Here is a 17,025-nt window from a genome sequence, read left to right as displayed (position 1 = left end):
AACATTTTTTATTTTAAGTTTGAACAGGAACTACTTTGAAGACCTTTAGTTAGTGTTCTATGAAAACGGTAATTACCCGGGGAGTTTCTTTGAACAAAAATAAGTGCGACGCTTATTTTACCTCAGCCAGGCCAATTAAGGGTATAGTCATATTTTTGCAAATGTACAGGGTCAAATAGTCATATTTTACCAGAATAATATTAATGAACTGTCGATGGATGATGCATTTGCTTCTTTAAAGGTATAATTTACGCAACTTACGAATTAGATTTACAAAGCGACATAAAATGGCGGTGGTTTTGATTAAATCACAGTCTCACGTAAGTATGGATATTGGAAGAGATTTTAGGCATGTTGGAAATTGGAATAGCTGTCACTGTGGTGTAACTAAAACAAGTGAAATGCTACAGTTGTAATGGTCCGAAACAATTCCTGGATTACTGACTATTACTATAGTGACCATGAATCTTGAAATGTAAGCCGACTAGCTTAAAATGTTTCCACTTTTGTCCTTTTGCTGGTTCGTCCGTCCGTCGTATACTCTACTCGTAGTCGTATGCATTTGCATGCCTATCCGAGTATTTTATTAAGATTTTGTCACTAATAAAGTTTGTAAACTATGCGCTTAGCTAAAATGCTATCTTTATTAAGGTTCTAAAACAATTGTTAAATAATGGCTGACATTAAACTGAATAGTGCTACAAGCACTAATTTGTCTGACAGCGATTGGAGTGATACGTCTGACACAGAGGTTGACATGAGTGCTGAAAACCAGATGGTCAAGTGCATGTTTACTGATCAAACGTTTCAAACCGCAGAAAGTTATTATCATCATTTACGTGAGAACTATGGCTTTGATATATGGAAAGTAGTTCATAGTGAACTCCAAATTGACTTTTTTGGGTATGTGAAATTAGTAAATTACCTCAGGTCCAATTATGACGGTAAAAAGCCGCCAACATCTGAGGAGCTTTGTGGGTGTAAAGAAACCTGGGATGTAGAAAAATACTTGAAACCAGTGGTACCAGATGATCCTTTACTACAGTTTATGATTGACATTGATGAGGATGAAGATTTCAACCATGATACAAATGACATGAATTGCAACTCCAATACTAAGGAAAGCTGTCAAATGGATGATCAATCGGACGTCAAATTTCTGAAAAAGGAAGTGGCTCGTTTGACAACAAAGACCACCCAGCTTCAGTCTCACCTATCAGAGACCCTGTCCAAGATGTCAGAAATGAAAACTTTTATGAAAGATTGTATTTTGACTGGTGATATTTACAGGCCCGTTTCTGCATGCAGGATGAAGCAGGCAGAAGAAGAGGAAGCTTACGAGGACTCTGGTTATTTTGGATCTTATTCGCACCATGACATTCATGCTGAAATGCTTCAGGACAAAGTCAGAACTGAAGCATATAGAAGTGCAATAATGCAAAACCTCGATGTTTTCAAGAATAAGGTTGTTTTGGATGTTGGATGTGGCACTGGTATTCTGTCCATGTTTGCTGCCAAGGCTGGTGCCAAGCATGTTTATGCTGTGGACATGTCTGATGTGGCATATCATGCAATGGACATTGTGAGAGAAAACAATTTATCCGACAAAATAACTGTTATTAAGGGTTTTGTCGAGGAGGTGGATCTGCCTAGCAATCAAGTGGACATAATAATTTCTGAGTGGATGGGCTACTTTTTGTTATATGAATCAATGTTGGATTCTGTATTATATGCTGCTGGCAAGTGGCTTGCTCCCAATGGCCTTATACTGCCTGACAACTGCACTATTCACTTGGCAGCTGTACATGACAAAAAGTTACTCAATAGTCAAGTTTACTTTTGGCAAGATGTCTATGGTTTCAAAATGAACTGCCTGAAAAGCAAATCTCTATTGGAGGCGGCTGTAGAGTTGGTTGATCCACTAAGTGTTATTTCCGATTCTGTTGAAGTCCTTAATCTCTGCCTTTACTCGACTAAGGCAAAGGACCTGAACTACACAAGTGACTTTGTTTTAAAAATCAATAAAGATGACCAAGTGTCTGGCATTGTTGGCTATTTTGATGTTAATTTTAAAAAAGGTTTAACCACCCCAGTTACATTTAGTACTGCCCCATGGAATAAAAGTACCCACTGGAAGCAAACTTTATTTTTCCTAAAAGAGCCAATGGATGTCAAAGAAGGAGATTTAATATCTGGCAACATTAACTGTCACAAACATCCCAAGGATCCAAGATCTCTTGAAATTGAGCTTAAAATTGGTGACAGGGTACAAACTTTTACAGTGTCCTAATAACTCTTACACTTGAGAGAGCTTGGGCTCCATGTATTTTTAACCAAACAATCTAAAATAGGTTGCAAATTAAGAGCTTTTGGAGGAAAGTGGGGCCTTGACTCCCATAGCTTCATTTTCCTGTGATATGTTTGTATTCATATTGGCAAAATTTCCAGATAAACCATCTATTTTGTGTAAATTAAAACTACAGTAGTATGCTAAATATATTATTGCGTTGAGACTGATTTTGTCTCTTGAAACTTTTTACCAGGTGTAAAATCATTTTTAATCTAAATTGATGACTGCCTTTCTGACCTATGATATTAAACTTGTTTCTAATCCCTGAATGGAAGTATTTGTTCCAGTATGAATGGTATAGTTAGATTTCTTTGTTAAATTCATTTTTTTAACTTTAACTTATCTTATTTACTTGAAACAAATTGATTAACTTGCATCAATATTCTTATATATATATTTCCTAATTGTTCAATTGAATATAACATGAAGACAACTGGCTTATTTTTTTATTAAATACAAAGATAAACAAAAAATAGTCGGATAAACAAACAATTTTAAAAGCTTATTTTTTTACGAGACTTCTACAGTTCATGTTTTTTTGGTTGAATTGTTCTAAATCTAAAAAGTAGTATGGGAGTAGGGATGTTCAAAGTAGAATCCCAAGGTATTCTAGAATAATAGGTTTCGAATCTAGAATAACGAATCCAGAATAGCGAACACTAGTATATTTTTATTAAATTATTTAGCCTCGATTTTGTTTGGGGAAGGGATTAATCTTAATCTACCCTACAGGGCCCACAATCACAGCAATAAATCGTCCAAACAATTTGCTAACATGTGTATTGTGTACATTATAATAAAAAAAATCTCCCATATGTTTAACATTCTTAACAACTGTCAATTCAAGCAGTTGTGCAAATTGTAATATGTCCACTGTCCAGGTTGTTGTAAAACTTATATTTTTGTCTATAGTAAGTACAATTCAATACTGCACACAGAACCCTTTAGCAATTCGGTCCTGTTTTTTAAAGCATTGTTGGGTCTTAGTGCTTTTATATTTGATTTTTTTCCAATATATTCTGTTTGTTTGGTATAGTGTTCAATTCAAACCATAAATGAAGTGCTTATTAAAAGTAAACTAAATTATAAATAAATAGGAAACAAAAGGTTTTCATAAAAACCTAAAATAAATGTAAAAAACACAAGCTGTGAACACATTTTATAAATATTTCTCTGTTATGCACATAACTTGTTTCGTGCCATCATACTTATTGCATAGGGTTCTGTCTTGTTTTTTTATTTGTCAAACACATTGACTGGCTCATTCCCGAATTTACTTTCCTCATATGTTACAGAGCTTTGTTCCAAAGTAGCTGAAGAACTATATATAGAAAACAGTGGAAACAATGGTGAGTGCATTATCTAAAACAAAAAATAATTATTCAAATGATGATATGTATATACCACATATGCATAAAACCATCCAAATATAAATATAAGTTTTCCAAAATTTAAATAAATTTCAAACAAGTGTTTATCGTTTGTTATGTGATTGAACTATTCAACGCATTAGCGAGTAAAAACTAATCAACAAGTACAAAAGTGTTTCTCACTTTTTGGGAAGGGAGGAGGTCATTCAAATTGCAAAAATACAATCAAGAACTTGCCTTTTAATAGAATACACCCATGCAGCAATTATCACAATTCCCACCACACCAACAGACACAAACACAGCAATTAAAATGTTTGCTGTTGCAGTATTGGCTTCCGGATTGCTCTCCTTAGTGCTGGATTCTGCCAGTTTGGTTGTTGTTGTGCTCGATACTGTAGATGAAATACTGGTTGTTTTAGTGGTTTCAGAAGATGTTGTCATGTTAGTTTTGGGTGTTGTTGTTTCAAATGTATAAATTTCAGTTGTTGTCGTCATTTCCGCAATGGTGGTTAGTGGCTGTGATGTAGTAGCTGTAAGTTGATCACAGTCTGTAAAGTTTGACTCCCTAAGTTCATGTAGATATGCACCTTTAAGTGCATCAGGGCTGTTGCAAGTCAAACAAGCAGTGGGAGCTGAACAGGACACAGGTAAGGCAGTTTTGTTGACAAACTTGTCAAACTCTTGTTTAAGTTGACAGGTGCAAGTCCAGTTGTTAGTTTGTAGTTGAAAATTTAGACTTGGGCTAATTGAGTTTAATCCAGTAAACTCAAAAAAGGCAATTGAATTACCTTGGATGTAAAGAGTTTGCAGTTGTGTTAGACCCTGTAATCCAAATTTATTTCAATTAATTTAAAATATAGAAGTAGGCAAGTTATCAAAAGTAGGCAAGTTATCAAAATTTACCTCGAAAACACCTTTTTCAATTGTTTTTATTCCATTGTTTTGTAAGTACAAATTTTGAAGGTTAACCAAGTCACAAAATGTGCACTTGGTAAGTTCCCGTATCAAATTGGCTTCAAGATGCAATGTTTGTAATTTTTGCATTTGGGCAAATATTGTCCTGTCTATAGCACCTATTTGGTTTACCTACATCAAAAACAATTTTTCAGTTATAATTAAACATCACAATATACCACACATGAAAAAATATCCAGTTTTCCACTCACAGCAGTATTGAGTGAGATCAAATTGGTCAGTCCTACAAATGTTTTGTTGCTTAATGAAGTAAGTCGATTGCTATGCAGTCCCAATGTCTGAAATTCAAATAAATGCTTCCCAAGTTAACTATGTTTATGTAAGGTAAAAAATTATGTTTTTAAATTCTGCTTTAAAAAGGTGGTTTTCGAGACACCTAGGTATAAAACTTGGGTTTCTAAGAAATTGCATTCAAAAAAAAATAAATTTACACTTTTAATCTAATGTATGATAGATTTGCACATGGACATTTTGGAAACTATGATATGTAACTTTATTGTAATGTTGATTTATTTTAAACTACTGAATTTATCTATTTATTAAACTCCGCTGAGGCCTTTTTTAGTCTGTTGATATCTGCATGAGTATATTCACCCGAAGCGCCACGGCAGACCACCTAATCACTGCTTACTTACCATTGAACAGCGCATCCTGTCTAACTAAATTCTATAAAACTAGTTGCCAAACGTACAATTTATTTCCTGTTTAACACTTCTATTTTTTTAATCTGTTAAATGTGCTTATTGCAAACACTGATCATGACATTTCAAAATAAATTTCCAAGGTTGTTAGATTCTTGTATAATTTGAAAATAACCCACCATGGTGTGTGCATGTTTCATTAACCCTACCATTATATTTTATATTGATGGCTGTCATGATTCGAACTAAATATTACCTCTTATTATTTATTTTAAAACTAAAGACTAAAGGAACAAATTTCTAATCATACCGTCTATATTTTATTGAATGCTTATCTTTTATTGTTTTCTTTAAATAAATTAATTAGCAGCTTTTTCATTGAAGGACACATTTTTAGCATTGTTCAGTTTTCCTACTTTAAATAGATTTTAATTTATATTCATACCTCCAATATTCCTTGGTCTTCAAATGAAAAATCTTCAATGTGTGTTATTCTATTGTTATTGAGAAAGATTGAGGTCAAATTAAAAAAACCTTGAAAGTCTGCCCGTCTAACGAATACAAAATGATTATAGGAAAGCTGCAGTCTTTTAACATCCACTTTAATAGATATCTTTGACACCGATGTAATGTTCATATTTCCGGGGACAAAACAAAATGTATCAAGGCATGTCACTGTGCTTGCAACTCTTTTGGTTCGTTTTAAAGTTGTCATCTTTGCTCTCATTAAATGCTCTTCAATTCCCACTCTTTTCAAATTACTTGCCCAGCAACTTAGAGCCAACAATAAAAACATACAGAAGGCAAATAATATTTTCAACATTGTTTTAGGTTTTTTTCAAGTCTGCTTTCCCTGACTGGTAAATGATTTAACAATGCTTGTACACTGTACTTTTATTTGCGATAGTTTGTTAGGATGTGCCTGCGTCATTTTTTAAATCACTGATGACATGTTCTGCAAATTTGAGGTGTGTGCATCAATGATGCAATGTATTGTGTCAGAGTGTTAAACCTTTCAAGGAAGAAAACATGATTCAGTGTTTGGCCAAGAAAGATTATTCACAGAACAGGTGAGTGGTTGCTACTACCAAGGGTTGTTTTGTATATGAATGAATATTGTACTTTATTATAAATATGTTACTCTTCAACAATTTGCTTTAAACTGTTTCTAATTTCCCACAAAATAAAATCTTTGTACCACTAACTTTTTTGACTAATGGAGTTTTTTATGTGCTTTTTGGGTCAACACAATGTTTTGGTAAGCCATATAGTTATGGTTTTCAATGTGTTTTGAACAAATGAAAAGTAAGTTTTATTTTGCTACAATAATTTCAATCGAACAACTAACATTAGGAAAGGCCATTTTGTATTATAACACCTTAAACAACTCTGTATTGTAATCTTCTTGTGCAAAAATGCAGTTAAATAATAATTTGTTTTTTACTAAATTTGTAAAAGCTGTTGAAATATTCATGTTATTTAATGAAACTTATATGTTCAGAATGAACAACAAGGTGCACCCTTTTTGTGTATTTTTTTAGCTTTATATGGGGTCATTTGGGTATCTCATTATATATACTTATCAAATATACTTCTTGAATTTAGTTTTTTGATTTCCGTCAAGGAATATCTACTGCCCGACATATAAACGTTTTGGGTGTTGGTATACCATTAAATCCTTCTATATTTCTTCTTTTAAGCTATGCAGGACATATGGGTATTCATTTTGATTTGTTTAACTATCAATATGTTTAAAAATAGAGTTAGCTCCACCAGGCAATATATCAATAAAATCTCTTCTGGCGTAAATGACATATAAACCGATGTTTGGGAAGTAGATATCAGCTAACCTCGTAGGGGTTGATAATGGGTATCAATATGTTTACTCCGATTTTTTAAGGATTTAAACATTTTTTTAAATTTATCTCTATTTGGTTACTTATTATTTAATACTTAGATATTTACTGATGACTAATGCTATATTAAATAAAGCTTTCCAAAAAATCAGTACCATTAACCTATTCTAGAATATTAGGTTTTGAATTCTATAACAGTGTAACTAAGTTTTATCACACCTAGGCCACATAGCAATTCTATCACTGAGCATTTTGATTTTGACTGATAACATGGCACTTAATTTCCAATTTATACAGCTTCAAAAAATGAAGATATGTATTATATCACATAATTATATAATAACACAATTAATTGTTATAAATGGTATTAAATTACAACCGCCAACTGTTTTAACTACTCAATTCCACAATTCTTGGAAATAAGAAACTAGTTTACAATCGCCGGAGGTATGACAGTATCTAAATTTATTAATTGTTATATTACACATTATTTTGGAGTCTTTGTCATTTTTGCATTGACTTTATTGATGTAATATCATTACGGCGGTTATTTTTCCACATTAAACATGAGCAATTTTGACCTATTAGAAATCCATTGAATAAAAACTACATATTGCTGTTTAAAGTACAGCATTAGTGTCTTTAGTCAACCACACATTTTTGATGTTGTTTTACTTACTAGCGGTCACACACCAATCAGTTATTTTTTCAGGTTTATGCAAACTCATGAAAATGCTTGGTTGATATTTTTGTCATTTTAAAAAAATAAACAACTAAAAAAATGCCAAAGAAAAATAATGCTGGTTATTTTTTAAAAAATGTTGTGTATTCAGTTTAAATGCAAGGTGATAATTGCAGAAAATTTACAAAAACCTAGCATATTATGGAAATAGGAAATGGGATAATTGCAAACAACAAGTGAAAACAAACAGCAAATACTGTTCAATATATTTCTCCAAACAAGAAATACACAACTATTTAAAGCAAAAACGAGGAGCTTAACCTAATGCGATAAACTAGGCCTGGGTGGTTTATTTTAGTGGCTCGCGCATACCGTAATATTGCTCTAATAAAGATATAATACACTTAAAATATTGCGAAATAACATTTAAAAATAAAGTTTTATGATAAAACTTGAATTAAATGACAATTTCAAAAAATCTACTTAATTTTTAAATTTTTAAGCAATTTTGATTTGTAATAACATTGACCTACAAGTAAATTTTGACAAAATTTTAAATTTTTTGACATGTTTAAAAAATAATGGCCCAACATATCATAGATTTACATAATATTTAAACATCAAACGTTTTTGAATGTGATCTAGCAGCCAACATAGTCAACATAATTTTAACAGCCAAAAAGAAATAAAACAATAGAAAATAAAAAAGTAAAACTACAATAGAAAAAAAAAGACAAATTTTAACCTAACATGTGAATTTTGACATAATTGTGACTTTTTATGCAAAGTCACAAAAACTAATCGCCTTAAGTATAATTATTTATAAGGTACATTTCTAAATAGGATAATAAAATTTAATGTTCACCACTCTTTTGCCGTTAAATTTTGTACTCAATATTTGTTTTGTTTTGAAATTTAAAAGATGAATGCAAAACAAATAACATTGGCTTAGTTATATTTATTTTTAAGAAAAATTGTACAATAAAAGAACAAATGTAGTTTAAAATTGTAAAATTCAATTTAGTTGGATTTTTTTGCAAAATAATATATTATCCAAACTTAGAAATGATTATGTGTGTGCCTTCGGTGGACATAAACCATTGCCATGATACAAATTACAATAACAATCAAAGAACTAATGAGTACTGTTATCACAATTTTAATTTGAACTGAATGCTCTTTATTTGGCACAGTAAACTCTGAACTATCTTTGTTCCCTTTTTCTGGTTCTCCTCTTGCATCTTTTGAAGAAGTTTTGTCACCGAAAGTAGGAGTTGTGGTAAAAACAATAGTTGTGTTTGTGCTTTGACCCAGAAGAGAAGTTGCATTGGTTGATTGCATTGTACTTGCATTGCTTGAAGTTGTAGTAGTGGGACTGGCATTTTTATCAGTGGAACTTTCTGTTTTCATTGTTTTTATTGAAGAAAATATAGTCATAACTGAACTTGTTTGCACAGAAGTTGTTGCACCAGAATTTGGTAAACTAGACTCTGTTGAACTAGAATTTGTTGTGATAATAAAGTTTGTGGGAACAGAAGTTGTTGTACCAGAATTTGGTAAACTTGAATCTGTTGAATTAGAACTCGTTGTAGATAAGTTGATTGGACCAGAAGTTGTTGCACCTGCACTTGATGTACTTGAAATTAATGTAAAAGTTGACATATTGGAATTTGGTAAAGGTTGTATGGTCAACATTGTGGTTGTTTCAGCAGCAGTTGATATCTGTTGGGTGCAGTGGGGTAGTTCCACTTTTGAGATTTTGTGAAGTGGGGTACTGGCAAATATGTCTGGACTCGAACAAATGACACACGCCGTTGGAGTCAAGCACGATACAGGCAGAGATGTGTTCCAAATAAAACTGTCAAACTCTTGCTTTAGTTGACAAGTGCAGTCCCAAGGGTTATTGTGTGTTTTTAATTTGAGTGATGAACTTGCAAAATTTAGTCCAGAGAATTCAAAGTGTGAGATTTGGTTGTATTGAATGAAAAGCAGCTGTAGCCCATAGAGCCCCTGTAATTTTTAACAAAAAAATAGCATTTGCTGAAAAAATGTTTATCTCAAATATGCCTAAAATATTTTTTATAGTATACTCTTTGTTTTGTTAAAACCTCCATTATTAACATATTGGTCTAATTTATCTGAAAAAAATGTTTTTTTAAGTATTTGTGTCAAATTTATATTAATTTAATAAATTTCATAATACAAACATTGTTATGTATATTCAAAGTCGTACTTACATGAAATGTATCTTTGTCAATAATTTTTAACTTGTTAGCATTTAAAAACAGGGATTTTAAATGCACCAAGTCGCAGAATGTACAGTTTTTTAGCTGTTCTAATTTATTGTTTTCCAGATGAAGAGTTTGCAAACTTTTCATTGGAGTTAACATTTTTCTGTCTATGAATGCGATCTTGTTACTCTGAAAATAATGAATGGTTATTAAAAGAACGATGAGATTATGCAATTTAAATAAGTTTAATATATGTAGTGGGAACATTATTTTAACACTTACAGCAAGGTTCAATGTCTTTAATTTTGATAAACCAAGAAAAGTCTCATGGCTGATTTTTGATATTCGGTTGTGTTGTAGTTGTAAAATCTGCAAAAAAGAAATTAATTTAAAACTAGCAGTATTGTTTTTTTGCAAATATACAACATATATACTGGTTGTATTTTTAGCAAAATGTTTCTTACCATAAGATTTCCTTGGCTGACAAATGAAAAGTTTTCAATTGTTTTAATAAGATTTCTAGATAGTTGCAGTTTTGTTAGATTAACTCTACCGGCAAAATCTGATCGGTTTATGTACTCAAATTGGTTTCTGGAAAGCTGTAGGGTGACCACATCAAGTGGTACTTGTTGTTTAGGAATAAAATTAATATTTTGATTTGGAGGTACAAAGCAATGTCCAAAACTGCAGGAAAGTTGTCCTGCTCTGCGCTTTATTCTGATATTTATTGATGGGTTGTGATCAGCATTAAACACTTGGGTATCAGCTGGTTTTCTTGCTTCTAACACAAAAGAATCAGTTCTTGTTTCAAATATTGGTAAAATAAGAAACATCCACCACAGTTCTACCATCTTATAATAGTTGTATGCTGTGTTTTTTTAACAATTTTTTAGAGATTAAATATCTTCTATCTATATGCAAAATAAAACAACACATTTTTTAATAAAAAACTTTATTTCATATAACCAAAACAGTCTATTAAAAACAAGCTTGCATTGATCTATACCTTTAACTAAGCTTTGTTACATCTGGGCCACAACAATTTTATCACTGACCATTTTAACTGATAACATGGCACTTGGAAACCTCCATTTTATACAGCTTAAAAATGTAAAAAATAATTGAGATATGTATAGTATCACATATTAATACATTCAATTGTTGTAAATAGTATTAAATTACAATCGCTTACTATTTTAACCACTTAATTATTGCAAAATTCTTGGAAATAAGAAAAAAGTTTACAATGGCAGGAAGTATGACAGTGTCTAAATTTATTAGTTGTTGTGCACACTTTATTTTGGGGTCATAATCACTTTATCAATGACTTAATTAATGTGATATCATAGATTTACATAATATTTGAGCATCAAACGTTTTTGAATGATCTAGCATCCAACATAATTTTAACACAATTTAAATAAAAAAAAATAAAAAAAATCAGTCTTCCTGGAGATGTACATTTTGTGATGAAAAATCCCCCATCTCCCAACTCTATGTACACATCAACTAACCTTGTGGAGTATTGTTAGGAATTTTACCACAAACTAGTTTGTATTTACTTGCAACAACTTAGTACATGTTTAAGTATTCAGCCAATAAAGATCGTGAAAAAAATAGAAGTCAGTAAAAATATCATTATATTGTTCAAGGTTTTATTTTGTGGTGATGTCATGGCATTTGATGCAGTTGTGGAGAGCACTGGGCTTTTTGACATTGCTGGCCTTGTCTTTGTGACATTGCAATTCAGCATTTGCTCAGGATCCAATAAATTGGTATTGCGCAAACTCTTTGGAGTAAAGCATCTAATGCATAAGTTATTGTCTTTGCATGAAGCTGATTTCTTGATTCCTTGCAGTAACGCCTGCAGCTGCTTTTTCATCTGACATGTGCAGTTCCAAGGATTGTTGTTGAGATTAAAGATGTTTAAAAAAGTCATGTCTACAAACCGCTTAAGTCCCAGGAAAGTGATCTGATTGTTGGCAATGTTCAATGTTTGAAGCTTTCTAACGCCCTACAAAGTATATTTTATTTTCTCAATATTTTTTTAAATATATTATACAATTTTTTTAACAGTATATAATTTAACGATAGTATGTCTTAAACTTAGAAATCTATAATTGTGTTTCTTATATATATATAGGCTACTTATCTGCAATGCAGGTGTTTTAAAACTTAAACTTACCAAAAAGGCATTTGGATGTATGAAGGTAATTATATTATTTTGAAGTAATAACTCTGTCAATAATGTGACATTGCAAAATGCACAGTCTTTTATTTCCTGTATTCGATTTGAACCAAGGTTTAAATATGATAATGATGGTAGAAGTTCAAATGTTCGATTCTTTAAGGTTCCACTAATTGCGTTCTCCTGAAATATTAATTAATATTATTGTTCATTTCAATATTAATTCACATTTTAGGTACCCTTAACTCACCTGCAAGCTTAATTGGACCAAACTAGTGAGACCATGAAACATATTTCTTTGAATATTTGTTATGTTGTTGTCCTGTAAGTCCATCACCTTTATTAAAAAATATATGAAATCAACTTTTTGAATACCAAAATATATTGATAATTTGATAGATTACTTAATTGTTTGTTTCACCTCAAGCTTGTTGTTATTTGTAAACGAATAGTCTTCAATAGTGACAATATTGTTGGAGACAAGCTGCAAGTGAACCAAATCTTGAAGGTTGTTAAAAATGGTTTTGGTAATTCTTGGTAAATCATTCTTGGTGATGTTGAGCTGTTGAACTGTCCTGGGCAAATTGTCTCTCCAAATGGTCTCATTTTCACTGCCAGTAAGTTTGCAGTTAGTTTTTTTAGCGTTGCACATGACAGTAGAAGACTGTCGCCAGATTGACTTGCACTGCTTCCAGTTAGTCAGGTTTACCGAATTGATTGGTTGCGACTGCAGCTCATGCGGTTTATAACATATAATACACATGTTGTCAATATTCGAACAACTGCTTCGGGCTAAGAATGTTTTTGCGTTTGTGTACTCTTGTATCGTTGAACAACTGCACAACCAAGGGTTACCCATCAACTGTACCCTGATTAAGTTTTTGCCTGTAAACCAGGTAAATTTTATTTTGGATATATGATTGTTATAAAGTTTTAGGTAGTTTAACACCCTCATGTTTCTGAACGCATTTGAGTCCACATGTGTCACAATGTTGTTGGAAAGATCCAGTTCACTCAGCTTGCTTAATCCGTTGAATGTGCAGTTTTTAATTCCAGTAAGTTTGTTAAGGGCTAGATTTAAGGTTTTCAGGTCATGCATACCTGAAAATGCTCCACATGCAATTGTTAGGAGTAGATTATCCCGCAAATTTAATTCTTTAAGTTTGGTAAGACCATTGAAGGTGCTTCTGTCAATTCTGGCCAGCTTGTTTCCCTGCAAATGTAAGGTCTCTAAATTTGTAAGCGGTTGAAATGCATCTTGCTGGATCTCCTTTATTGTGTTGCTAATTATGCTAAGATATCGCAAATCCTGGCTTGAGTTTTCCTGTGTCATGAAGTCTCTATGTTCTATCACAGAGATTTGGTTTCGGTCCAGATATATGTGGGTGACATTCGGTGGAATTGTTTCGGGCATCTGACTCCTGGGGTTTTGTTGTGATGACAAACAAACTAGATAACCCTGAAACAAATGCATGTATCTTTGTTACTGCATATATTACCTATAATTTGTGAAAAGCCTTTTACAGAAAGAGGTTTTTTTAATAAAGATTATTTAGTACGACCACGCTTATCAATTCTATGTTTCATAGTGCGTTAAACTTTAAAAACACCTAAAAGCTTAATTTGTTTATGCTTATATATATATATGAGTATTTGTTGTTCATCATAAGTAAGACAGTTATATAAGTATTTAATGTTATTATTGATATGATTCCATTATATTTTATGACTCAATTATATATAAAAATACATACTCGAAAGCATGAACATCCTGATGGACAGCTCCATATTGAAAACCCTGGACTTAAAATTGACAAGGCAAAAATCAAAAGAAACACTCTATACTTTTCTACCATTCTTTGATATTTTACTTAACCAACTTTGATGCTTCAACCAAGATGTAAAACAGCATAATGGCCCTTCTGAAAATTCGTCTCAACTTATTGGACAGAATGTAGCACAATCCCAAATGTCATTTCTGGTCACGACTTGGATGGCAATCAATCAATACGTCAAATCATTTTATGAAATTCTGAAGACCTAACCTTTGTAGCCAGTAATCCGATATTCGTTGGATCAAACTAATTTGATTGTGATGTTTTGTTATTGTTTCAAAAGTGTATGTAATGCAATTGTTTTGTTGTTTTAAAGAGCTCAAATTTGTATGGGAAGGCGGTACCACATGTGACAAATTTATTTCTTAAAAATACTTTTTTTTTCTGTACAAGGCTATTCGAAAAGCTTTCTTTTATGTCGTGCCTTCTGTATATCAATACAGGTGATTGAAACTACAGATTCGCGGTTAATCGCGGGCGGGTGTATGATTTAACCCCGTCGCGTATATGCGGCGCGAGGTCATGCGCTAGACAGGAAATGAAATAGTGCGCTACGTTTCGTATGACGCCATCCCAACACCAGCTCTGACCCTTGCATGGACATTTTTCATCGTCCCGTGTGTTACGTAATTAAAAACGTCAGCGGTCTGCGCCGACAAATGCGGTATTAATTGTGACTTTGTTTAGGTCCCCTGCGTCTTCTGATGCCGCGTGATCGACACGACCGCCAACGTGGGAAGACCACAGTTCTGCGTTCGGCCAGAGGGAAATGCGGAAGGGACAAGTGGGCTGACCCATGCACGGGTTCGTCCGCAAAGAAAGTCGTGGCGCGAACGCATTAGCGACTTTTGAACGCCGACCAAACGTCATGCCGTCATCTTAGTTGGTTTCTTCGAAAGCTGTCTCAGGCGGGCTTTTGCTCGCTGGATGTGTTAACGCTGGAAAAACGGGAACAGGCGGCTTTTTGCTGCTCGTTGGCCGTTTAATTGCCGTCGACGCCCTTCGTGAAACTCCAAGTCTGGTCACGACAAACCAAAGACTCAATTGACCTTTCCGTTATATTCGGTCGGGCCGTGGAAAATGGATGCTCTTGCCAATTGCATGACGAGATAGTGCGAAGTTTTGATTATGTAATTGCAATCCACATCGCATTGAGAACACGCTTTAGTTTTGAAACGTTTTGATTTGTTCGCTCCTAATTTCGTGGATAATTATCTGTTAAAATAAATAAAACTGTTGACGTTTATCGATCCCTTTCGTTCATAGGTTTGTCAGAAATTACACAGACTGCCAACAACTTTATAAGAATTGTTATTATAAATTACCCAGCTTGTTTTTTTGTAAAGGGAACTCATTTCGTTGTATTTTTAGACCTCTGTAATAATCATTACATTCAGCGCAATTGAATGGTCGTAAAACAACCATTTGCTTGGTACATTCGAAACGCTCCATGTTTCCGTTGTGCAACGCTTACCAATAGTAGTAATATCAAACACGTAGAAAAAGTAACGGTATTTTAGCAAGCGTTCGTGATTGAAATTCGTTATTGCCTGATAAAGTTTCCCTGAAAAAAAAATGCTTTTGTCGACGCGTCATCAATTGCACACCAAAGTGTTTTACACTAAAACGCTTATCGTATATGACCGCAAATAAAAATATTTCTGTTTTTAGGACCTGAAGTGATAACATTACGTTGTCACACCATACCGCTGGAGCTATATCCATTTTAAACCTTGGTTTTTATACAATTGGTGGCCTGTGCGTGTGTTAAGTCGTATTTATAGTGTGATTCGCGAAACCCAATTCGAATACAATTGTAAGTCGTTTTGGCTAATCACGCGTCACGCGATATCACAGCCTGGTTCAACGAATATCGAAATGTAGACGTCATTGCGAGTGATTCGCTTTCGTATGACGGGGTGTCGCATATAATTTAAGCGGGTTTTAATTTAAAAACAATTATTGAAATGCACGAATTCCCACAAGTGCAATGTAATAGCAGCAAGGCAAATGAAAGCCATATCGCCAAGAACACGACACGATGAGCATACAAAAGTTGTTAGCAGTTAGGCTCAAGCCGCAATGTCTCAGAATGCCGTTTCTGTAAAAAAAAATTGCTGTCGGAACAGCGTTACATGAAATTTTTGCAGATACCCATCACCTGTAAAAACTATTATTTTTTTCCAATAGGCATTGTCGCTTTATACCAGGCCGTCCCGCCATCTCCTTGAACGTGTTTTACTTCGAATGACAACCTAAGGTTATTCGGTTTTGACGTCCAGTTATACGTGACTTTGTGACGTAGTCTCTAAAAATTTTTAGAGTTCCAGTAAGAAAATTTTCATCGTTCTAAGAAAAAAAATTATGTTACATTTTTACAACAAGAAATTTATTTTACATTCAGACGATGATTTTTATCTATCATGATTACCATGATGCGTTTTATGCTGTGCTATGCTCTAAATAAAATCGGCTAGCTTAGTTACAGTACCGTCCTAGAAATGCACTCCTAATACCGTTTATCCAATTACACTATAAATTAGTTGGATGTCGTGATGGAAAATGGTAGCCTACTTCTCTACAAACCATTTGAATTACCTTCAACATAATTTTGGTCAGGCTGATGCAAAATAAAGTTTAAACTAACTAAGGTGTTCACAAGGCTGGATATAGCTGGAGACGAGGGCATGTTGCTGTCTTTTAACAAATTTAGTACGTTAATTGCAAAATATTTTTTTCGTTTTTATTATCGCATTTTCTATTTTACAATATAAGTTACATGTTCTCTGATCAAACCGAAATAAAAAAAACACCCACCACATGTTTTGAAATTGATAGCTTATACCTGCTGAATGTGTAGCGTTAGGTCTACGTAGTGCAACGTTTCGGCTTAGG

General features: G+C 33.1%; 1 protein-coding gene, 1 long non-coding RNA gene and 1 pseudogene across 2 annotated transcripts; 2 read left to right on the top strand and 1 right to left on the bottom strand.

Annotated features, from left to right (window-relative positions):
• Positions 1 to 658: 658 nt before the first annotated feature.
• Positions 659 to 2,543, top strand: LOC146147866 (uncharacterized; annotated as a pseudogene).
• Positions 2,542 to 16,360, top strand: LOC146147864 (uncharacterized). The gene is made up of 3 exons (XR_014494812.1): positions 2,542 to 2,645; positions 3,646 to 3,699; positions 14,818 to 16,360. It is a non-coding gene; the product is annotated as an uncharacterized LOC146147864 (long non-coding RNA).
• On the bottom strand, positions 3,927 to 14,188 carry LOC146147865 (uncharacterized). Its single transcript, XM_083386753.1, has 10 exons — positions 14,050 to 14,188; positions 12,717 to 13,754; positions 12,546 to 12,632; positions 12,293 to 12,478; positions 11,701 to 12,121; positions 10,572 to 10,975; positions 5,784 to 5,951; positions 4,889 to 4,975; positions 4,626 to 4,808; positions 3,927 to 4,544 (listed from the first exon to the last, which is right to left on the bottom strand). The coding sequence occupies exons 1-10, from the start codon at positions 14,149 to 14,151 to the stop codon at positions 3,927 to 3,929; spliced, it is 3,294 nt and encodes a 1,097-aa protein (XP_083242879.1). The 5' UTR covers positions 14,152 to 14,188.
• Positions 16,361 to 17,025: the final 665 nt, after the last annotated feature.

Source organism: Ascidiella aspersa, chromosome 4 (assembly GCF_963924565.1).
Source record: "Ascidiella aspersa chromosome 4, kaAscAspe10.2, whole genome shotgun sequence".
Taxonomy (NCBI): Eukaryota; Metazoa; Chordata; class Ascidiacea; order Phlebobranchia; family Ascidiidae; genus Ascidiella; species Ascidiella aspersa.
The sequence above is the reverse complement of the archived record's forward strand: the minus strand, read 5'-3'. Positions and strand labels throughout refer to the sequence as shown.

Bases quoted from the DNA above. Each gene is read 5' to 3' on its own strand.
- LOC146147865 (XM_083386753.1), bottom strand. From the start codon at position 14,151: ATGGTAGAAAAGTATAGAGTGTTTCTTTTGATTTTTGCCTTGTCAATT. The intron at 5,952-10,571 runs GTAAGAAACATT...TCGGTGTCAAAG, and splicing joins TCAGCCAAGGAAATCTTATG to ATATCTATTAAAGTGGATGT. The intron at 4,976-5,783 runs GTATGAATATAA...TTTGAATTTCAG, and splicing joins AAGACCAAGGAATATTGGAG to ACATTGGGACTGCATAGCAA.